Genomic DNA, 24,069 nt, shown 5'->3' with positions numbered 1-24,069 from the left:
GCTCAGGTAGGCCTGGGAATCTGCATCTTAAAAATCTCCAAGCAGCAAGGGCGGGGGTTTGGGGACTATGGCTTAAGGGAACTTCTAAGTCAATTGGCAAAATAATTCTATTATGAAAACATTCTGCATCCCACTTTGAAATGTGGCGTCTGGGGTCTTAAATGCTAACAAGCGGCCATCTAGATGCATCAATCAGTCTCAACCCACCTGGATCAAAGGAGAATGAAGAACACCAAGGTCGCATGATAACTATGAGCCCAAGAGACAGAAAGGGCCACATGAAGCAGAGTCTTACATCATCCTGAGACCAGAAGAACTAGATGGTGCCCGGCCACAACCAATGACTGCCCTGACAGGGAGCACAACAGAGAACCCCTGAGGGAGCAGGAGATCAGTGGAATGCAGACCCCAAACTCTCATAAAAAGACCAGACTTAATGGTCTGACTGAGACTAGAAGAAACCCGGCAGTCATGGTCCCCAAACCTTCTGTTGGCCCAGGACAGGACCCATTCCTGAAGACAACTCATCAGACCTGGAAGGGACTGGACAATGGGTTGGAGAGAGATGCTGACGAAGAGTGAGCTACTTGTATCAGGTGGACACTTGAGACTGTGTTGGCATCTCCTGTCTGGAGGGGAGATAGGAGGGTAGAGATGGTTAGAAACTGGCAAAATGGTCACGAAAGGAGAGACTAGAAGGAGGGAGCGGGCTGACTCATTAGGGGGAGAGTAAGTGGGAGTATGGAGTAAGGTGTATATAAGCTTATATGTGACAGACTGGCTTGATTTGTAAACGTTCACTTAAAGCACAATAAAAATTATTAAAAAAAAAAAAACTCCAAGCAACTGATTCTCTTGTAAATTGTCTAGAGGTCCCACCAGTGAGGAAATGAACTGACAGCTCCAGGACTCATGATTAGTATCAGCCAATTGGCATCATCTCTGATTCCCCTTCCCCCGCCCCCGCCCCCCGCCAACCATGCTCTGAGGTACCACCTCTCACCCAATTCCAAGGGGCCCCATTTACATTGTTTTCTATATAAATGGTGCAATTTCCTGGAACACTTTGGAAATGATGGCCCCTGGGGTTGTGCAACAGGGCAGCCCTGCAGAGTTCACCCTTGAGGGCACTTCCTGTCTACAGGAAAGAGGGTGCCGAGTCCCTCTGCTGGTGAGAATTTGAGAGTAGGTAAAAAAAAAAACAAAAAAAAAACTTTTTATTCTTTTATGTAGAATAAAGGGATCCCATCTGCTCCTAACCAAGGACTGAATATCTCAACACCAAGCGCTGTTCATTCTCCTAGGAGGCCGGAGATGGTGCTTCGTAGATTCCAGAACCGTGAAGACGGCAGTGAGGGGTCAGTCTTCTTCCGCCCGTCAGTGTCCAGATGTGGCTCCAGGGACGCCTGACTACACTGCCCTGAGAAGGCCAGGTTCTTGTCTGGCACTAACAGCTGTACCCACACAAGGGCGGGTGTAAGGTGGGTATAAGCAGAAGCGAGAAGCAGCTCACAGGTCTGTGGAATGGAAATAATGCTGTCTGCCAAGGGCTACCCACTTATACCATCTGTTGTTAACCCTTGTGACATTAGGGAAGGCAGTGTTAATACCTCATTTTACAGATGAGTAAATGAAGGCTCAGAGAGGGTAAATAACCTAGGGCCTCTTCACAGGAATGTGATGGGAGAGGGAACAGGAAGGCTGGAGAAAACAATCGCTTTTCCTGAGAGGTAGGTCTCCTGAGATGTGGCACACAGCAGAGACCCTGACTTACAGCAGCAAAGCCATCCTGTGCGAGCCCCTGCTCCGCTCCTTCCTAGCCAGGTGCCAACCTCCCTACACCTGTTTCCTCATCTGTAGTGTTGGAACCAAGAGGGAAGTTGTTTTTAGGTGCTATTGGGTCGATTTCGACTCAGAGACCCTACAGGACGGAGTAGAACTGCCCCATAGGGTTTCCAAGAAGCGGCTAGTGGATGTGAACTGCCAACCTTTTGGTCAGCAGCCAAGCTCTTAACCACTACACTGCCAGGGCTCCTAAGGGGAAAGTAGCTAGTAATAAATGAGAAAACATACAAGTGCCTACCCAGTGCTGATAAACACTAGGAGCTCAATGAGTGCCCTTGCTTGGACTTAAAGCGTCTGGGCTGAAGTCCCTTTTTTTCAGGGATGGGCCCAACCCGCCTGCCCTGAGACAGACATTTGGAGCATGGTCTGTTCTCGTGGGCCCGAGAGGTTTTCCTGCCCAGCAGCCTCAAATCACACTCTTCTCCCAGACCCGCCCTTCCTGGCCTTGGCTTCCCTCCCAGGACTCTGCCTGGGCCTTCTGCCAACTTTTGCCCTTCCAGGAATTGCTCCCTGCTCTCCAGGGCTGGTTTTCTGAAAAGAGAAGGACCAGGCAAAATTTATTTAAAAGAGAAGTTTCAAAGCAAGACTTTGAGGTCCAACATGGCTTCTTTGGGAGAGAGAATTGAAACCATTTAGCCCTACGCGGCTTACTGTCTACAGTAACAAGATTTAATTACTCCATTGTTTTCTTCAATATAACCTTACTGTTCTAGGAAACTCCTGGCCAGGAAGATGAAAGTCGCAAATAACCTTATTGTTCATTCCAGGAGCTTCCTAAAAAATTATTTAAAGGAATGTTGGCCTGTTCAACTTTTCAATAAATTAAAAAAAACAAAAAAATAAAGCCGTTGCTGTTGATTCCAACTCATAAAAACCCTATAGGACAGAGTAGAACTGCCCTATAGGGTTTCCAAGGAGCAGCTGGTGGATTTGAACTGCCAGCTTTTTGATTAGCAGTCAAGCACTGAACCACTATACCACCAGGGCTCCAACTCTTCAATAGATTGCATCAAAGTAGAGTTTATACCCCAAGACTCACCTCAAAGTCCCCCCTTGCTGTGTCCCCTGATCCTGAACTATACCCTGATCTTTGCCCAATCCTAGTCTGTGCCCCCTCCACTGCACTGGAAACCCCACCTAAACCAGACTCCGAAATCTGAGAACTCTCCTGACTTGTCCACCCCGTTCTGAGATGCTGGTGAGACTCTGGAGGTAGAGGTCTCCCCTAGGTCGGGAAGAGTAAGCTCAGCTTTGTCTGATCAATAGGTTGATCCGGTGATATTTTCAGTGAGCCAGCATCTGACAAAAAGAAACTGAGTCAAGAGGACGTCTTCTCTCTGAGCTTTGAGGTGGAAGAAGCAGTGGCCTGAGTCCAGGCCAATCTCCAGGGGGCAGTTAGCAGGACCCTAGAATCTGAGAAATAGTGGCTACGTGAGATCCAAAAAGGCTCTTGGGGAATTCCCAGTGCAACCTCTTCACTCTACAGACAGGAAAGGGGCCTGGAAATTTGTCATTTGCTTAAATCACAAAGCTAGTTCAGTTGTTAAGGGGATTAAGTGAGTTTAGTTTCTACATAAAGGGCTTAGGTACCGACCAAGCCCTCTGTGTTTGTTAACTGGAAAGAATGGAGTGTCTGGCCTAACTCCAGGCAAACTCAAGCTGGCCTTTTGAAGCACTAGATTTCAAAAACAAAAACTGATTTTAACCCGGAATCCACACAGCGGTTCTCTACCTTGATCGTGCATCAGAATCACCCGGAGCGTTTGTTAAAATACTCTCAGAGTTTCTGGTTCAATAAATCTGGGGTAGGGTCCGAGAATCTGCATTTCTCACCAGCTCCCCAGTGATGCTGATGCTGGCCAGGAGGCCCCTCTTGGAGAACCACTGACCCAGGGGAATGAACTGCTGAGGGTGTAAAATCTGGCTCAGGTGAGAGAGAAATCTGGGGACAGCGGGTCCCTTCCCCCTCCCCCAGGAGTACGGGGTCTCCCCCCGGGGCTGATACTTAGCTGTTTTTGCAGTAGCACAGCTTTAGGGCGTGCATCAGTTCTGCTTGTCTGCGCCCACTGGGAATATTCTGAGTATCTCCCTGCTCTAGCTGTCTTTACCTCCTGCTTTCAACAGGAGGGGCAGCCCTCCTTCTTTGCAGGTGGGCAGGTTTGACACCCAGGCAAGGGAGGTCTGTGCACTAAGAATGAATCAAACACCCACCAGGCAGGTGAAACCAATGCATCCTTTATTGTAGGCTCAAAGCGAAGGGTGCTCACTCACACCGAAGCTCCGATTTAGAGGGCTTCTCTGACTCCCCCAGCTTCCCCGGAAAGGGAGGAGCCAGCTCTAAGAGCAGACTAGAAAACAACTTTCGGAAAGCAACCCGTTGAAAGGGCCTGACATAAGGCCCTGGGGGGCAGGTGGCTTGGTACGCAGGGCTTAACCAGAAAGGCAGGGGCCAGAGGTGATGAGGCCCTGGTCAGGCAAACTCAGCCCTCGTCTCCTGCCCATGTGGGCCACTGCTTTCACTGGAGTGGGGGGCAGACTCTGAAAGACCTGAGAGGCCCAGGGTCTCCCAGCCGGGGCTGGTTTAGGCGGGGAATGAGCAGGCCCAAAGCCCTGTAAGTGGCAGGTTGGAGCGCAGAGAACTTCACCTCGAATCTGAGGACATCCCCAGGGCCATGCCTAGAACCTTGCTTCTCAAACTGTAAAGGGCTTGCAGGAGTCCCCTGGGGGTCTTGTTAAAGTGCAGACCCTGATTCAGGAGGCCTGGGGTGCGACCTGAGATTCCGCATTCCTAACAAGCTCCCAGGTGAGGCTGATGCTGCAAGGCTCCGGCTATACAATGCCGTTATTTGTACCAGAAGAAGCCGCCCTTCTCTGACTAGGAAAAAGCTAGCTCTAGGACAGGAGCGGGGCCAGCTGGGCTTCAGCCCCCGCTCATCCCAATGGGCAGTGCTGAACTCACAGCCCTGGAGATCCCGTCTTGACCTCCTTGCCCTGAAAACCCTGTTCCCAGAGCTTGGCCAATCAGGCCTTGGGAAGCGAGCAGAGTGAACAAGGTGTCTCTTGGGACACAGAGCGCTCAGTGATGGGTCAGCTCCCTGTCATGAGTCAGGAGGCCTGGGCAGGGTCAGACCGATGGGCCGGGAGCATTTTGAGGTTGGGTTACTGCCCTGTGGGCTAGTCTGGGCTGGGAACAGCTTAACCCTAGGAGTGTCTGAGTGGCCACTAGTCCCCAGGACACAGGACTTGCATGGCCTGGCTGTGCCCCAGATCCTGGGGTCTCAGGCTGCCTCCAGATACCCATACGGAGGTCTAGGCCAGGTGAGTTCTGGGGCAGCTCCAAGTCAGCCTGCTCCACAGGTGAGGAGAAGGTGGGAGGTAGATACCTAAATACCTGGAGGGTCAAACCAGAGGTGGAGCCAGAAAGCAAGAGCCCAGGTCCTCTCCTGGTAGGATGGCCGGCTATTCCGGTTTTCGCACTAAAAATGCCACATTCTGGGAAACCCCTCAATCCTGGGCAAACCAGGACAGTTGCCTGGCACATCCTAGACCCCAGGTTGAGGACCTAGAAATGATTAGGTCATCAGGGCTTTGGGTAGTGACATGGGGGCCAGAGGGCTACAAATCCAGTGGTCTGCTGAGCCAGCAGGTGACCACTTACACGGCAGGTGAGCAGCAGCCTGAGGGAGACTGGTCAGTGTGACCATCGAATTACCTAGGACCAGAGCCACAGGGTGAATGCCTCTGTTTCTCTGGGGGCCACTTCTCCTGTGGCTCAAAGGAAGATGCCAACCATACCTGGTCCTTCCCGAGGAAGGGACAGAGTCCCCAGAGCTTCCTCTCCCACCCATTCTTTAATCCCAGGAAGCACAGGGCAGAGGAAGCCCAGAGGCAACCAGCCATGCTGTCCAGTCTCTGGCCTCAGGCTCCTACATGAATGTTCTCAGCCCTGCTAGGCCCTGCAGGCAGATTCTCACCCCAGCTTTTCCATAACTCCTGGTTTCAGCTCCTGCCAACCCCGGGGACCAGCAGGGCTGAAGATGGGGCACTGTGAAGGGTGCGCCTCCCCCGAATCTGTTCTCAGGAAGCAACAAATAGGTGAAGGTTGTCTTCTACCCCTCCCAGAGTGGCGATCAGCTCTCAGCACTAAAAACAAGGCCTCAAACCCGCAGGCCCAGAAAATGCTCAACAGTGCTCATTCCATGGGCTCATAAGGTACCTGAAGATTGGAGGCAATTTGGAGGCATGCATTTCCTAAAAGCCTCTGAAGGAGGCAAAGGCTCCCACCAAAGCCCCGTTTCCCAAATACCAAGGCTGACAGAGGGCGGAGGGTCTGCCCAGACTTGCGCAGAAGCTGCGAGTGCTCCAGCTCCAGCCCCAGCCCCCTCGCCTCCTCCCTCAGGTGTGCCAAACCCCCTACTGCTCTAAGCTATCTATCCTGGGCCCTGGGCTGGCCACATCCCTTCCTTTCATGCACTGTCAGGCCCACCCACTCCCAGTCCCCCAAGCTTGGCCTCCCATGGGCCCATGGGATCCCCCCACTCAGGGTGCTAGGCCAAGTGGCCTCTGTCCCTTGCTGGGTGGGCATGAGGAGGGTGGCCTAAGGTGGGGCGGCCTGTGCGCCCTCCGGAGACATGAGCATGTCGAACTTGATGAGTGGTGGGGCGATCACGCGCACCTCAGCATTCAGCGGGTTGAAGCGGAGGTTGATGCTTCGCAAGGCTGGCATGGTGGCCAGCTTCTCCACGGGCACATCTGTTGGGGAGAGGGGACAGGTTAGGAGGGCTGGGACCAAGTCAGCAGGGAAGATGCAGGACAATGGTCCAGGAAGACAATGACACAGGGGCAGGGAGTAGCTCTACAGCCCCCACAGCACGTGGGGGTCAGCTCCTGGGTGCCCACCAGGGTATCACAACCACATGGAGGAAAGCATCACAAAAATAAGGACCAGGTTCCTCCAAAAGTTAAACACAGAATTACCCTATGGCACAGTAATTCCACTCCTAGGTATTTACCCAAGAGAACTGAAAGCAGAAATGCAGAAAGATACGTGTAGACGTGTGCATTGCGGCATTATTCACAACAGACAAAAGGTGGAAACAACCTGAATGACCATCAGAGGACGACGAATAAACAAAATATGGTATATACACACTAGGGAGTATTTGGGGGCCATAAAGAGGAAGGAAGTTCTGCTATATGCTACAACGTGACTGAATCTCGGTAACGCGATGCTGAGTGAAAGAAGTCAGCCACAAAAGGCCACATATCATATGATTCCGTTCATACGAAAAGTCCAGAATAGGCAAATCCATAGAGACAGGAAGTAGTTAGCGGTGCCAGGGACTGGGAGAGGGGAGAATGTGGAGTGACTGTTCAATGGAGTCCCCTTCAGGGTGATGAAAATGTTCTGGAACGAGATAGTGGCTGTACAACACTGGGAATGTACTAAATGCCACTGAACTGTACACTTTTACATGGTTAATTTCATGTTATGTGAACTTCACCTTTATAAGGAAAAATAAGGATCAGGACAAGATAGCAGCCATATTAAACACGTGATGACACTTAACAGTTCCTCACACCCAGAAGGAGGATCCCTGGTGGTGCAGTGGTTAAGCACTCGGCTGCTAACTGAAAGGTTGGCAGTTCAAACCCACCAGCTGCTCTCCATGGGGGAAAGATGTGGCAGTCTGCTTCCATAAAAATTACAGCCTTGCGAACCCTATAGGACAGTCCTATAGAGTAACTATGAGTTGGAATCGACAGCAGTGAGTTTAACCCTTAGGAGCACTCAGTCTGATGTCCAAATCCCAGGTCCATCACTTAACAGCTGTGTGGCTTTAAGCAAATGACTAAACTTCATATTAGGGTGATAATAATATATATACATACCTAGCAGGACTGTTTAGGATGAATGAGATGATATATATACTCCACACAGTACTCAATGAATATTAGATATTATTATTAAAGGAAACTGAGGCCCAGAAAAGTTGAATAACTTGCCTAAGGTCACAAGCGTGTAATTAGCGGAGCTGAGATTTGAACCCAGGTTCTCAGAAGGGCTGCAGGAGTTCAGTGGAGAGAGTGGCCAGGCGGAGCCTGGAAGAGGCAGCTGACAGGCTGTTGGAGGATGGGCCGGATTTGAATGGAGGGGAATGTGGTTGGAGGGAAAACAAACAACAAGATCTGTTGCTGTCAAACCAGTAGCGGCTCACGGCGACCCCGTGCGTTCCAGAGCAGAACCGGCGACCCCGTGCGTTCCAGAGCAGAACCGAGGCCCACAGGGTTTTCTTGGCTATAACCTTTAAGGAAGCAGATCACCGGGTCTTTCTTCCATGGTGCCACTGGGTGGATGTGAACTGCCAACCTTTTGATCAGTAGTCGAGCATAAACAGTTTGCACCACCCAGGGACCCGGATGGAGAGAAGCAGGCGCAAAGGAGTAGGGCAGGATGCCCAAGAGAGAACAGGAAGGACAGTGGCTAAAGGGTGGACTCAGCGGCATCCAGAGGCTTCCAGGCCCAGATTCCGAGGCCCCAACCATGTGGGCAGTCTGGAACAGCAGGGACTGCAGGACCTCTCAGCCCAGGGAGCCGGGCACTCCCATCTGGTCCCAGGCAGCCTGTGGGACAATTTGGTCTGTCTTTCTGTTCCCCACTTTGGACCACCAGTATGGGGGAGTCTCTACTTAGGAGAGGGACCTTGTGGTTAAGAGAGTGACTCCAGACCACCTGAATTCAAATCCCAGCTCTGCCATTTTCTAGCTGTTTATCCTTGGGCAAGATAACCAAACTTTCTGTGACTCAGTTTCCTCATATGTAAAATGAGGGTACTAATAGTACCAATCCATGGGGCTGTAGTGAGGATTAAAGGAGTTAGTACAAAGCACTCAGAACAGTGGCCGGACACCCAGTAGGGAGTAGATAACAGGAGTGACTGTTATGACATATGGGTGGGAAGGGCTGGGCTGACCTGACGGACAACCTCTGTCCAGGTGCAGCCACTGGCTGCATCCTCTGCTCTAACTAAACTTTCTGAGCAGCCCAGATCCTATAAGATCCCATGTGACAGTCCACTTCAGTCCACGGCCTCACCCTTCCCCCGTCTTCACAACCAGCAGTGATGGAGAGAGGCAGCTCTTGTCCTTCTCTGTGCTGAAACGCATGTGAAACTGTGCACTACAGATCAGTAAGTAAGCACAAGTAAGCCTGTGCTTACCTCGCTTACTGGTACTCTGCCCCTGGATACATATACCATACACACCATGGCCCTTACTTCAGCGTGTATACCCTAAGAACAGGGACACTCTCTTACGTAACCACAGTGCCGTTATCAGTTTCACACATCTACATTGATAGAATGCTCTTATCCAATATATTGACCATATTCCAGTAATAACCTCCTTTATAGCACCCTCTCCCGCTCCCTCGTACAAGACCCAATCTAGGGCCATGTATGTCTCGGTGACGCCTTTAATTTGGAGGCACAGTCTTTCTTTGCCTTTTATGACACTGACAGTTTTGAAGACTACTTCTCTTTTTCACCAGGAGTCGGAATTGACTCAAAGCACAGGCTTTGGTTTTGAATGCAGCATTCCTCGTGTTGCGTCTGCCTGGTGTTTCTCATGATTAAATTGCGAAAGTGTATCCTCGGCTAGAAAACTGCACAGGTGACGTGTCCTCAGAGGATCGCACCAGGAGGCACGTGGCGTCCATTTGTCACTCATCAGTAACGTTCATTTTGATCATCAGCGAAGGTTTTGCCTGAATTCCTCACTGTGTCATCACTGAGGTTTTTTTTCTCCTTTGCAACTAACAAGCAGTCTGTGGGGACACACAGTATCCTGTGCCTCATCAGAACTTAGCACCCACTGCCCCGAGGTTTAGCATCTTGGCTGACCTTCATGATGGCTGCAAAAGGGCTTTCTGACTCCAGCATGTTCTCCACATCCCGCTGTAAGCCAAAGCTCTCCTTTCTCTCTCATTTATCAATTTATTATCAATACGGCCTCTAAACCAAACCAAACATGTTGCCGTCGAGTCAATTCTGACTCATAGCGACCCTATAGGACACAGTAGAACCGCCCCATAGTTTCCAAGGAGCACCTGGTAGATTCAAACTGCTGACCTTCTGGTTAGCAGCCGTAGCACTTAACCACTAGGCCACCAGGGTTTCCCCCATGCTTCCAGAGGTTTATAACTCATCATGGTAATTACTTTGGTGCCCAAATTGTCCCAGATCTGGCCAGTGGGAACCCCTTCAATCTGGCTCCTGTGTCTTTTGATATGCCCCTTTCAGGTTTTGATGAACTTTCTTAGTTTCTGGTAAGGCTCTTCTCAAACCTTCCCTGCCCCAGTCCTGGAAGCAACCACTTCTCCAAAAAGCCCTGGTTCCTAGGGCTTTCGTGCTAGGTGGCTAAGCGTGCTTTTCAACCCATCCACAAGGCATCCATGCATTGCATCCGCTGGCTTTTGACTGTTGCCTGGAATAGCAGGCCGTGCACATCCCACACTCCACCTCTCTCCTGTGCCAGCAATGGGCACCCTGGGGCCTCACCTGCCCTTACGGGCCAGGATGAACACGTCTTTGGATGTAGGCCCAGGAGCAGGGGTGATTGCTGGGTCACAGGATATGTGTGTATACTATATCTGACTGCTCTCTAGGACTCCTGCTGAGTCTACCAGGAGCTCCAGGCACCCTGCTGCCACAAGTGCTTTCAAAAGAAGCTGCCTGGGCCTGCCAGCATCTCACCTCCAGTTTGACACACACCAAGCCCCTGACCTTCAGCAGGGGAGCTCCAGGCCTGCAGCAAAATTTCTGCAGTATCCCATTTCCGTTCCTTGGAGGTGAGGGATGGGGCAGTACCTGGGGCTCTATAACCAGGAAGGGCACAGGGAGAGGTGTGCTGGGCTCTGCAATCTCCACTTTGGAAAGAGCCTCCACCTGAATCCCCTGAAGGCAGACACACTCCTCCCCTCTGGGCTTGGTACTGGATATAGGTACCCCTTTGCCCTCCGGGTGAGAAAGGGAAGGGGTGGCCACTAGCTCACACCTACGTGTCACACTGGAGTTTATAAAGCATTTCCATATTTGGTCTTCCCCACAGCCATGAGTGTAGAGCAGGTGCTCCTCTGCTCACTTTACAGATGAGGAGACTGAGGCCTGAGTTAGCCACAGAGATGGCCTGAATATCAGATTACATGGGAAGGAAACAGGCATTGAGCCTCAGGTTTCTTCTGCAAGTGCTAGAGCTGCCTGAGCTGCTCAACCGCTCGCAGAAGGCTAGAAGCTTGGATTTGGCTTCTGCTGAGAGGGCCAACTGGTCCGTGAGGTGCTCATTTTCATGGACTGTTGGCCAGAGGCTGGACAGACCCCAGCGGTGAGACCATTAGAGCTGGAAGGCCCTTGAAATTGACGAAGCCAGGGTGGGAGGAAACAGCTTTGCCTGATCACCCAGCCACTAGGCGCAGGGCTGAGGCTGAGACAGAGGAGATTGGCTTAGGCCAGAGAAAAGGGATGTGCGTAAGTCCCAGGGCCCTGTTAACAGGCAGCTGTCCTCTGATCCCCTCTCAACCTCCCGTAGCCCCTTGGGGTGACCTGGTCTCTGAGCCTCCTGAAGGCAGGGCTCTGTTTACTGGACCAGCACCCAGCCAGGGGCCTTGCACCTCCTGGGAGCACAGGAAAGCTGCTGAGGGCAGAGACAGTCTTTTCTTCATCTTTGGAACCTCAAGGCAAACAGCTGGCACACACACATGATGGCCACCAAAGGACACTCTGGGCAGCTTGGAGGGAGTTACTAGGGTAGGCAGTGGCTGGGAGCTGGGCCCCAGGCAAGAAGACTGGCTATAGGTAGCCAGGTGGGGCTGGTCTCTACCGGTGGGGCAAGCAAGAAGCAGCCTGACAGGTGGGAAGGACAGGAGTGAGCAGGGAAGGTGGGGTGAGGAAGGGCAGAGTCCAAGGCAGACGTGGTTCAGTGGGGAAAGGGCAGAGACCCGGCTGTTTCCAGAGTGCAAGTTTAAGCAGACAGCATGTCAGGGAGAGGAGGAAAAGCAGGACGGACTGATATGGTGCCCACCCACCTCCCTTCCGCTTTCTCAGGAGCTCATTTGGATGCAAGTCACCTACACACCAACCTGCAGCCTCCAGATCCTCCCTTCCCCTTACTGGGTTGTCAACTGCTGTGGAGCCGATTCTAACTCATGGCAGCTCCATGTGTTACAAAGTAGAACTGTTCCATCGGGTTTTCTTGGTGGTAATCTTCACGAAAGCAGATTGCCAGGCCTTTCTTCCACAGCATGGCTGGTGTAAGTTTCAACCACCAACTTTTGGGTTAGCTGTTGTTGTTGTTAGGTGCCATAGTAGAGTCAGGGGCCTCCACTTACTGGGTAGGGGCTGCCTTTTCTAGGTGTGGGGAAGGACAGGGCTGCTCATGGCCATTCTCAGTGCTCTCCATGTGAGCCGGTCTCCCATTTTCCTACCAAAAATGGCCAGGCAGGAAAGGGGTAATAACTTGGAACCTTCACATTCCCTGCCAAGTGTCAGCTTTGCAAGGGTCATCCCTTTCAGCATGGCAGGCAGCAGGCGGTGGGGCAGACCTGCCCCTTCTGCCCCAGGTAATCTAGAATTAACCAACCTCCCTGCATTTGGCTTTTAAGACGTAAAGGCATTTCATGGGTGTCATGTGAAGCAGAAGGAAATCAAGACTCAGGGAGGTTTAGTGCCTTGTCTAAAGGCTCCCAGCAATGGAGGCGAACGCTGAGAATCATGGCCCAGCCAAGTTGGCACACAATCTTAACCATCACAGCTTCATCCTACATGCCATGTGCCATTCCATCATCACCACTCACTGATGTCCTGCTGACCTCACTCAAATCGCAGCCCAAAGCCCACCTCCTTTATGTCGCTCTCCTTGGCCCCCTCTGAAATCCCACAGCACTTTCTTTACGCCATACTTGTATCATGCTTTGTGACCTGTGAGTCTGGCTGTTCAGCCTGTAAATGCGGTACCTAGCACAGCACCCACAGGGGTGCGCAGTAAATATTTCTTGTATGAATGAGTGAATGCCTTGCCTCCAGAACTAGACCATAAGCTCCTTCAGGCTTGAGGCCACCCTGGTCCAGGCACACAGTGGACTCACCACCAATGCTGTTTGGGTAATCAACTCTGCAGCCACACTTACACTCATGAGTCAGGCTCTTCCCATGCCCGGCCCTCTCTATTTGCATGTCAGGGCCAGGCCTCCAGGGACCAAAGCAGGGAGAAGACACTGGCACTTTAGCACTAGTAATCTAATTTAGAAAATATTGATAAGCAAAAATAAAATATCCCACCTTCAAGAATTAATCACGGTTAATGTTTTGGTTTCCCCAAACTTCATAAGGAATGTGTGTGTCTACACGTGTTATGTGTGTCTATACACACTCCCCCCCCGCCAAAAAAAATGGTCTCCTAGGTATCATTCCATAACGTGCTTTTCTTGACGACACCTTATACAAACATCTGTTCAGGTTACAAACCAATGACATTTTCATCACTGCATCACAGTCCATGGTGTGGATATACTACACTTTGGCTCTTCTTTCCGTTACGGACATTCAGGTTGTTTCCAACTTTTCACCAGTATGGATAAAGAGAGGCTATGTGTCTACAGGAGAGCCTGTACAAATGATTAACACACTCGACTGTGAACCAAAAGGCTGATGGTTTGAGTCTACTGAGAGGTGCCTTGAAAGAAAGCCCTGGCAATCTACTTCTAAAAAATCAGACACTGAAAATCCTGTGGAGCACAGTTTTACTCTGACACACATGGGGTTGCTGTCTTAGTTATCCAGTGCTGCTATAACAGAAATACCACAAGTGGATGGCTTCAACAAAGAGAAATTTATTCTCTCAGTCCAGTAGGCTACAGGTCCAAATTCAGGGCATCACCTCCAGCGGAAGGCTTTCTCTGTCAGCTCTGGAAGAAGGTTCTTTTCATTAATCTTCCCCTGGACTAGGAGCTTCTCCGCACAGGAACTCTGGCTCCAAAGGATAAGCTCTGCTCCCAGTGCTGCTTTCTTGGTGGTAGGAGGTTCTCAACTCTCTGTTTGTTTCCCTTTCCTTTTATCTCTTGTAAGATAAAAGGTGGTGCAGGCCACACCCCAGGGAAACTCCCTTAGGCTGGGTCTGGGATGTGACCTGAGCAAGGGTGCTACATCCCACCCTAATCCTCTTTAACCACAGGCAGAGATTATGATTTATAACACACAGGAAAATCACAAAATGGAGGACAACCACACAATACTGGGAATCATGGCCTAACCAAATTGACACCTATTTTGGGGGGGGATACAGTTCAGTCCATGACAGTCACCATGAGTCAGAATTGACTCGAAGGCAAATGGTTATTAGCTACACATCTAGAAGGCACTCTGGGCCTACTTCCATCTCCTTCAGCCTCCTACTGTAGAGTGTATGACTGTGAAGTTCTAAGGTCCTTTTGTGAACACAGCGATACCCCTTTAATTTTGCCACTACCCCCAAGTGTGTGGTGGTGGTGGGCTCCTGCTGCAAGCTCTAAAAGCCAAGACCCAGCTTCCCCTGGTAAGGGAAGAAGGACCCCCAACGAGGCCCAAACACCCACATGGGCCAGTGCAGGATGGGTCACAGCACACTGGGCCTTTGTCTCACCTCTCAAGAGGCTGCAGAGAGGGTGGCTGGGTGCTTCCAGGACCCCTGTCTGGCCATCTCCCGCCTACGCAGGTGGAACCCATGCTCCTCTCCCGGCAGACAGTCACCCAGTCGCAATATTTAGAGAAAATTACTTCCCCCGAGCTCAGCTTGACCTCATCTCACTGATTATCAGCATGATTGACTGGTAAACGTATTTCATGCCAGTGGGACCGGCTGGAAGGCAAGATGATAAAAATGGCTGCTACCGTCAGGACGCCGTTCCTCTGTATGTGGTGCACCAATATGCAGGGGTCTCGCCCACGGAAGGGGCTGGAGGACACGGGCCTTCCAGCACTGAGGTGACCCAGCAGAGGAGGTGGATCTCCAAAGCGGGTGGGCTGGGCCCTGGAGCATTTTGGTCCCTTCTAAAATTGGGCTCTTAGGCGCCCCAGCCTGGTGGCCCAAAGCCCAAGTTCTCTGGCTTACTTGGTAGCTTAAAAGCAATGCCTGTTTTGTTATGTATATTTGCACAACTGAAAAAAACAGAAAACAGAAATAGGGTGACATTACAAATAAATAGGATTTTTCAATAAATTCATACAAATGGAGAGGAAAAAAAAAAAAAGCTCAGCACCCTGACCTGCCCAGGCTGAAGTGCACGGTTGTCTGTCCCACTGCTGGCCCAGACTGTATCCTCTGGCCAGAATGCCTGAGTTTTTAGGATCCCTCAGCCTCTTTGCCTCCATCCCTGGAGATCCAGCCAGTGAATTTCAGACCAGTGTCTCCAGAACACCTGCCTAGCGATGTACCTGGGGTGCTGTTTCAAGGTGCAGACACCATGCCCCAGCCAAATTCAGGGCCCTGGCCCTTGGGGCAGCACCTAAGAGGCTGCCTCAGCCAGGTGGTCCCAGGCACGTTCATGCTTGAGAATCCCTGGCTGGCCCTGGGAGTCAGCCCCCTTACCTCAGCCTCTTGGCAGCCCTTGGTGCCTGAATACCAAAACAATTGAGATCAAGAATGCCAGGGTGCTGACAGAGACTAGAGAAACCCCGAGAGTAGGGCCCCGGACACCTTTTTAGCTCAGTAATGAAGTCACTCCTGAGCTGCACCCTTCAACCAAAGATTAGACAGGCCCATAAAGCTAAACGAGACTAAAGGGGCACACCAGCCCAGGGGCAAGGACTAGAAGGCAGAAGGAGACAAGAGAGCTTCTAATAGGGAACCAAGGTCGGGAAGGGAGAGTGTTGACATATCGTGGAGTTGTTAACCAATGTCATAAAACAATATGTGTACTAACTTTTCAATGAGAAGCTAGTTTGTTCTGTAAACCTTCATCTAAAGTACAAAAAAAAAAAAAAAAAAAATTGCCAAGCTGAAGGGAGAATGAAGAAAACCAAAGATAAAAGGGGAAAGATTAGTCCAAAGGACTAATGGACCACAACTACCACGGCCTCCACCAGACTGAGTCCAGCACAACTAGATGGTGCCCCGCTACCACCACCGACTACTCTGACAGGGATCACAATAGAGGGTCCTGGACAGAGCTGGAGAAAAATATAGAACAAAACTCCAAGTCACAAAAAAAGACCAGACTTACTGGCCTGACAGACTGGAGAAACCCTGAGAGTTTGGCCCCCGGACACTCTTTTAGCTCAGTAATAAAGTCACTCCTGAGGTTCACCCTTCGGCAAAAGATTAGACAATCCCATAGAAAAAAAAAATGAGACTAAAAGGGCGCAACAGCCCAGGGGTAAGAACGAGAAGGCAGGAAGGGACAGGAAAGCTGGCAATGGGGAAGCCAAGATTGAGAAGGGGAGAATGTTGACATGTCATGGGGCTGGCAACCAACGTCACAAAACAATATGTGTATTAATTGTTTAATGAGGAACTAGTTTGTTCTGTAAAACTTTATTTAAAGTACAATTAAAAAAAAAAAAAAAAAGAAGAATGCCAGCCTTAGCCTTATCCTCCCACTCAAAATGCCACAGGAGACAAACAGGCAAACTATGGCGAGGACAGAGAATCAGGGCACGGTCATGCACACAGCACTCAGACCACATTCATGCCTGGGTCTGTCCCCTCAGAAGGTGTGTGGGAGCCAGGTGGAAACAGGGATGGGGGCCTCCCCAGCTCTGCAGGGCCTTGGGCTGACTCAGCATCCCGGAGTGGATGGGGCAGGAATAGCCCCTGCCCTCAGAGAGCAAGGAGCACCTTGCACTGCTCTTGACCATCCTAAGAGCTGAGTTCCACAGCCCTCAGGGAAGGCTTTGTAGCTGGGAGTGTTCTCAGTCCACCACTGAGAGAGGCCACCAGAAGAGTGGGCAGGGCCAGAGACCCAGGCCTGAATCTTGGTTCTACCATTTAAGTGTCATGGAAGCTCAGGCCAGCCCCTTAACCTCTGTGAAACTCAGTCTTTCATCCTTAAAATGGTCCTTCCCATCTCATGGTCTGTGTGGTGGGACCACAGAGGATAGCAGAGGGACCACAAAGAGGGTTACCGTGGAGCATCAAAGGGTATAGCAGGTACCCCCACTGAGAGGATGGAAAGCCCAGAGTGTTTTAAGAATCCATTAATGAACGTAGAAGGTCCCTGGGTGGTGCAAACAGTTAACATACTTGGCTGCTAACCAAAAGGTTGACAGTTCAAGTCCACCCAGAGGTACCTCAGAAGAAAGTCCTGGCAATCTACTTCTGAAAAATCAGCCACTGAAGACCCTGTGGAGCAGTTCTGCTCTGATACGCACAGGGTCACCACGAGTTAAAGCTGACTCAGCATCAAGGGGGTGGCGTTTTTCTAATACACCTAGAGATGCATTTTTTTAAAGCACAAGTTGTGAGGAAAGAAAAACAAAGGTGGACAAAAGCCACTGCTTCTACGTCCTCCTCCTTGCCCCAGGCTGGCCAGCAGAGCTGGGCTCACAGACACCGAGAGGCTCCCCTACCACTTCCTCCTTCCACAGACTCCTATCCTGGATCGGACAAGCAATCAAAGGTGGACTGTAACCGGCGTCTTCAGAAATATGGTCTTCTTACTGGTCACTCTGGAGCCAAACAAGTGACTCATATTGCCTGGCCCTTCCCTGGTGTTTATCCTCCTGGTCAGATTGCCTGTCTTTGCTCCTCCCCAGGCCCTCCTCTCCTACACTCCAGCCACCGCAAGGCCCTGGCCCAGTCCCCTCCCTGAGGCTGCTCTCCGTTCCTTGGATTAGGTGCTCTATTAGATCCTCATAGCTGGCAGTGTGTGTGTGTGTGTGTGTGTGCGCGCGCGCGCGCACTTATCTAACACTCACAGTGAGGGCATGGAACCCCTGTGGGGATGGGGCCATGGAAATAAGGTGTACAGAACCCTAACAAAGGGATCGGTCAGTTTGGCCATCCCGCTAGGCTTAAAAGACACCAATCCCAAAGGAGAGAGGGGACTTCACTAACACCAGGAAGAGACAGGAGCAGAGCACATCCTTTGGACTTGGGGTCCATGCACTAAGAACTTCCTAGACCAAGGAATCAGAGAGCTATAACACTGGAGATGGCATGAGATGGCAAAAAATGGTGGCAGCAAAACCAGGAGACTGGTGCAAGATGGCACAGCAAGGGCAGTACGTGACCTTGGTGTAGCATGAAAGAATAAGAGCCAGTAACTGGGCAGTAGAGTGGTGGGCTGGGGTGACAGGGAACTTTGCCACCTCTGAGGAGGGGATTGGATGAGAAGACCACTGGAGCTCTGCTCAACGCTAACGGCCCATGACTAGAGTTTACCAACCAGCAGTTGACTTTTCATGCCTCTGGGCGTACAACCACCACCACACAGAGAGCTCACTCTGCATCAGGCACAGTTTTAAGTGCTTTACATGTATTGCCTTATTTACTCTATTATTCTCCCCATTTTACAGAGAAAGAAAGAGACACTGAGAGATCAAATAACATGCTAAAAAGACAGATAAGCCCCCATTTCCTTGACCCTTGTGGTCAGGGTCTGCTGATGAGTGCTCCAGCGAGGCTCGCCTCTTTAGCCAGCCGGGTCACAGGGGTGGTTTCTGACAAAGGTCCCAGTGTCCAGGCCCCAGCTGTGGCTGCTGCCCGACCCCACACAACAGCCTCAGCAGAACTGGGGCCTCCTTTCCTCTACCTTCCCAATTATGGCAGAGGAACAAGCTCCTCTGGAGGGTTGGATCAGTGGCATTGGGAGAGGAACTGCTGCCAACCCAGAATGCAGCCCACTGCTACAGTCCTTCAATGCTTCTGAAATGCCCAGAGTGGTTTCTGTTTCCTGTCCTTCCGTATCATGCGTTTGGGCGATTTAGTGGAGCCAAGCTGGGAAAAGTGCTTTATAACCAGGAGAGATCACTCATAGAGTTACAATTATAGTTATAATTATCTACCCAACCCGGACTTAAAGAAAAGCAAAAAAAAAAAACCTGTTGCTGTCGAGTCAACTCTGACTTGCAGCAACTCTACAGGACAGAGCAGAACTGCCCCATAGGGTTTCCAAGGAGATGCTGGTGGATTCAAACTGTCAACCTTTTGGTCAGCCGCAGTAGCTCTTAACCACTGTGCCACGAGGAGCCCTTTTAAAAATACACTTACACTGGGGAAGGGGTGATGATCCCTTAGAAGTTCATGAGGGACCTTACCCTTTATAACACATAATTTCATCTGATCCTCTGAACAGGGCTTTGGGGATGGGGATATAGTGGTTACTTTTCCCATATTTCAGATGAGAAAACTGAGTTACAATTTTCAGTTAAATGACTACACCCAGATAGCAAGTGGTAAAGTTGGGACTTCAATAACGATCTTCAGACTCCCAGTCCAGTGTTCTTTCCATCATCTTAAGCTGGCAGTTAGGTAACTCCTGAACTATCAATTACTCCCTCAGCAGGAATTACTTAAGAAGGCCTGGTGGTGCAACGGGTAAACACTTCACTGCTAAGCAAAAGGTCGGCAGTTCAAACCCACCAGCTGCTGCTTGGGAGAAAAGACTTGGCAATCTGCTCCTGTAAAGATTACAGGCTAGGAAAGTCTATGGGGCAGTTCTACTCTGCCCTGTAGGGTCGCTATGAGCTGGAATCGACTCAACGGCACACAACAGAAATTATCTGGTCATCCCCCTGAGAGCCAGAATGAGACCCAAGAGTGGGATCTGGAAACATAAAGCAGCAAGTTTCAGGGTCTCTTGTGGTGGGCACTGGGGAAGGGGAGGTGGGCTCCAAGGGATCTGGGAGGTGCTGAGGTCTGCTTGGGGCTGGCCACTCTGAACCTTTCAGAAGGCGACTGTGGCAGGCCTTCCCCGGCCAGCCGACTCCTGTGGTCCACCGGTTAGCCTCTGGCCTACCCTTTAGCCTGCCTCCTCTGCCCTGGCTCCTGGGTAAATCCAAGAAGTGGCCCAGCAAGTGGAGGGCAGGGAGTGAGGGGACAGTCTGCACAGCAGCATGTGGGTCAGGGGTTCAGGTGGGCTGGACAGCAGGAGGACAGGCAGACTGTAGGAAGCGATTATGGTGAGCCCTGACTTTAGACCCAAAGGGTGGAAGTGTTCTCCCCATTCTGCAGATGAGAAAATTGAGGTTCAGAGAGGAGGTGACATGCTCATGCCAATATGAGTAGGGCTTCAGACCTGTGCCTTTTCTGCTATAGACTTGGGAAACCAAGGTCGGGGCAGGAGGACTGGCAAGAGAGGAAGGTGGAAAGCGGTCAGGGTTGAGTAGAGTCTGAGTCAGATTTACCTGAAGAGCACCATCAGGAGAGTTGTGGGGCAGGCAGAAAAGCAGTCCGCCTTGACTTTAGCTTTCGTCATCGCTCCAGAGGCCTCCCTTTCTGTGCTACCCAGACAGGAGACAGCCAGCAGGCCCAGGGAAACGCCGCAAAGCCTTTCCTGCCAGTGGTTCAAGCTGCGTCCTGGGCCCAGCGGAGTTCTGAGGGCAGCGGGCGCTGGCAGATTAAGGTGCCCTCACTGGCAAGCTGGGCAGATCTGAAGCCTCCCACGGTGCCAGTGTCTGGCCGACAGGGGGAAAGGCCTGCTGTCTAGAGCATTTGTTTTGGCCAAGAGTCCCCACTTCCTACCTCCTCATTCTGGGTGACGGCTGGTCAGTCTGCTTATGGGCAGAGAGCCCCAACCTCTCAAAGCCCTTGAAGCCTTGGCATGGTCTCTACTTAGGGCAAGATCTCCCTGGGAGGGGGTCTTCTGCCAGGCCTGGCATCTCCAACTGACCAGGACTAGGGCTTGGCTAAACCACAAGGGGTACAAGGCGGGAAATGGTACAGCTCCAGAGATTCACCCAGCCAGGTTTCACAGGTGGCTTTACAGCTCTGAGCAGAGACTGCCGACAGAGCAGCTGGTTGGTGCTGGAGGACGTAGAGAGCCTCATTACTAACTATTCAGATTAGAACAGCGGCCCCTGCCTCCAAACAGAGCCTGGCTGCCTCGTAGGGAAACGGCAAGGAGGCGAAGAGACTGGCTTCTCCACTCTGACCTGTCTTAAGGGCTGGCAGCCTTTCCCAGCAGGCAGGGAGCCACAGGAAGATGTGTTTGCTTTCTCCAGCTACCCCCTTGTAAAACACCAGCTAACAAGGCCTTGCAGTGCAACTCCCCCCCCAGGGAGCGTTGCTGTCCCTGCACCTGCAGGACCCTTGCAAGGCTGAGGGAGGCCAGGGTGGGAAAGCCCTTGCAATTTAGCAGATAGTTGCTGCTGGAAGGAGCACACCCCCTCTTCCATCACATGAGGACTTGGGCTCTGGTGCATCAAAGATCTGCATTCAAATCTTGCCTCCACCAGGTCCTGTGCAGGCTACTTAACCTCTCTGAGCTGCCTCTTCTCAGCTGTCAAGTGGAGCTAACACCACCTATCCAGAAGAGCGGCTGGAAGCTGATTAAATGAGACAGTTAGAGGGGATCTGTGCTAGGTGTCCATAGTTAGGAGGTTTGAAAAGTCTGTGCACTTTGATCTTTTTAGATCAAACGAGCATATTTCTACCTCTACTCTTTCAAGGTTTCCTCTGTCTAAAATCCATTTCCTGGGCTCCAGTCAAAGGACTGGAAGGCAGTGGTGGTTCAGTGGTAGAATTCTTGCCTTCTATGCAGGAGACCAGGGTTCGATTCCCAGCCAATGCATCTTGTGCACAGCCACCACCTGTCCACCAGTGGAGACTTGCATGTTGCTATGATACTGAGCATGTCAGCAAAGCTTTCAGACTAAGACAGACTAGGAAGAAAAGCCTGGAAATCTACTTTCAAAAATCAGCCAATGAAAATCCTATGGCTCCCATTGTGCATGGGGTTGCCATGGGGGGGGCCCGACAGCAACCAACAACAGCTGAAGGACCAGTAGTGACACTCTCCTCCTGTCCCACCAGAGGGGCAGTGGGCGGTGCTGTGGAACAAAAGGACCAGGAGGGTGAAAGGCCTGAAAGGGCAGGAGGGCCCCTTTCCCAAGCAGGAAGGATCAGGCCTCAGGGTCTATACTCTGCCCCAGCCCAGTCAGGCTCCATCACTGCTTCTCCAGCAATCCTCACACCCACCCCTCCAGGAAGCCTTCCCTGCCTGGATCACCCCCCACGTGCCCCACTCCCTCAGCACTGGGCACTCAGTGCTTCTGTCTCATCCCCTAGAGCCCTGCTGGGCATTTGTGCCCCAGGCTAGGGAGGACACGGAGACACCACACCCTGAAGCAACTCTTCTCCTGGTAGGGATGAGAGGGAATCTGCAGTTCTCTGGAAGGGTCTGGGGTCCAGGGCCCCTAGTTCAGCAATGGGCTAGTGGGCAGGGTGAGCCCCCTCCAAATCCCCACAGTCCCTGATCCCCGATCCCCATCCTAATCCCCAGGGGCAGGTCCTGCACTTGGGCAAACGTTATGGTTGTGAGCTGATGCCCTGGCCCAGAAAAACCACAATGAAGGACTGAACCAGGGGAACCAGTTACTAAAAACGATTCGGACATGCCACGACATGGATGAACCTTGAAAACACCACACTGAGTGAAATCGGTCACAAAAGGACAAATATTGATCTCACATATATGAAATAGGCAAACACATAGAAAGCTGGGAAGAAGCTGAAGATGTCAGGGCAAGTTCCTGGGAGAGGTCCTTGTTAGTGGCTCTCGGCAGTGGGTGGGAAGGGGAGAAGGGGAGATTTGGCTCAGGGGGCACAGGGTTTATGTTAATGGTGGTGAAGAACTCCGGAAAGGAGGGTGAGAACGCAGAATGTAATCCATGTCACTGACTTGTACATGTAAAAATCGTTGAGCTGGCAAATGTTTTGTTATGTATATTTTTATCACATAAAAAAAAAGACATTTACTGGGGTCTTAAACGCTAACAAGCAGCCATCTAAGATGCATCAATGAGCCTCACCCCGCCTGGATCAAAGGAGAATGAAGAACACCAAGGTCACATGATAACTACGAGCCCAAGCCACATGAACTAGAGACTACATCATCCTGAGACCAGAAGAACTAGATGGTGCCCGGCTATAACTGATGATTGCCCTGACAGGAAGCGCAACAGAGAATCCCTGAGGGAGCAGAACAGTGGGATGCAGACCCCAAATTCTCATAAAAAGACCAGACTTAATGGTCTGACTGAGACTAGAAGAATCCCGGCTGTCATGGTCCCCAAACCTTCTGTTGGCCCAGGACAGGAACCATTCCCCAAGCCGACTCAGCAGACATGGATTGGACTGGACAATGGGCTGGAGAGAGATGCTGATGAGGAGTGAGCTACTTGTATCAGGTGGACACTTGAGACTGTATTGGCATCTCCTGTCTGGAGGGGAGACGGGAGGGTAGAGGGGGTTAGAAACGGGCAACACGGTCACGAAACGAGAGACTGGAAGAAGGGAGTGCGCTGACTCATTAGGGGGAGAGTAAACGGGAGTACGTAGTAAGGTGTATATAAGTTTATATGTGAGAAACTGACTTGATTTGTAAACTTTCACTTAAAGCACAATAAAAATTATTAAAAAAAAAAAAGACATTCAGGAGGCGGAGTGGGCAGGACTCACAGGGACTGGATGGACGTGGGAGAGGGCGAGGAGAAAGTGGTAAAGACAACTGTGCACAGAGATTTTCGAATGATCTGTCCCCCACCAGGGCACTTGCTAGAAATGTGGATTCCCGGCCCCAGCCACAGAGACTGTGATTCTGTCAGTCCGAGGCAGGACCCAGGAGCCTGCCTTTGTAACAGGCCCTCCGGGGAATCTGGATGTGGGACCTGCAGAGGACACTGGGAGAAATTCTGTGAGCTTTAAGGAGCAGGCGTGCTTGGGAGGATGGGGACCATTAACAGTCAGCGCCCCGAGGTGGACCTCGTGCCTGGGAAGAAGCTGAGGACAGCAGAGGAAGTCCCCAGGCCAGCACGTTTCAGAGCTTGACTTGATGTGCGTACAAATCACCTGGGGACCTTGCAAAGGGGCAGGTTCTGATGCAGGGGGTCTGAGCTCTGCATTTCTAACAAGCTCCCAGGTAATGATCACGCTGCTGATACTCTGAGGAGGGAGAGCGAGACAAACCCAAACCAAACCCATTCATAGCAACCCTGTAGGACAGAGTAGAACTGCCCCATAGGGTTCCAAGGTTGT

At 51.3% G+C, this 24,069-nt stretch overlaps 1 protein-coding gene and 1 non-coding gene across 5 annotated transcripts in view; one reads left to right on the top strand and one right to left on the bottom strand.

Moving 5' to 3' along the window:
* Nucleotides 1–4,064: 4,064 nt before the first annotated feature.
* The window catches only part of LRRC20 (leucine rich repeat containing 20), a 110,234-nt gene continuing 90,229 nt past the window's right edge, over nt 4,065–24,069 (bottom strand). For all 4 annotated transcript variants that reach the window (XM_049855827.1, XM_049855828.1, XM_049855826.1 and 1 more), the window contains one exon: nt 4,065–6,597. In XM_049855827.1, the coding sequence (XP_049711784.1) occupies nt 6,443–6,597 (155 nt within the window). In that variant the 3' untranslated portion in view covers nt 4,065–6,442. The remainder of the gene's footprint in view (nt 6,598–24,069) is intronic.
* On the top strand, nt 21,534–21,604 carry TRNAR-UCU (transfer RNA arginine (anticodon UCU)). Its single transcript has one exon. It is a non-coding gene; the product is annotated as a tRNA-Arg (tRNA).

This window comes from Elephas maximus, chromosome 16 (assembly GCF_024166365.1).
Source record: "Elephas maximus indicus isolate mEleMax1 chromosome 16, mEleMax1 primary haplotype, whole genome shotgun sequence".
NCBI lineage: Eukaryota > Metazoa > Chordata > Mammalia > Proboscidea > Elephantidae > Elephas > Elephas maximus.
Note: the sequence above shows the minus strand (reverse complement) of the source record. Positions and strands in the feature narration are given on the sequence as shown.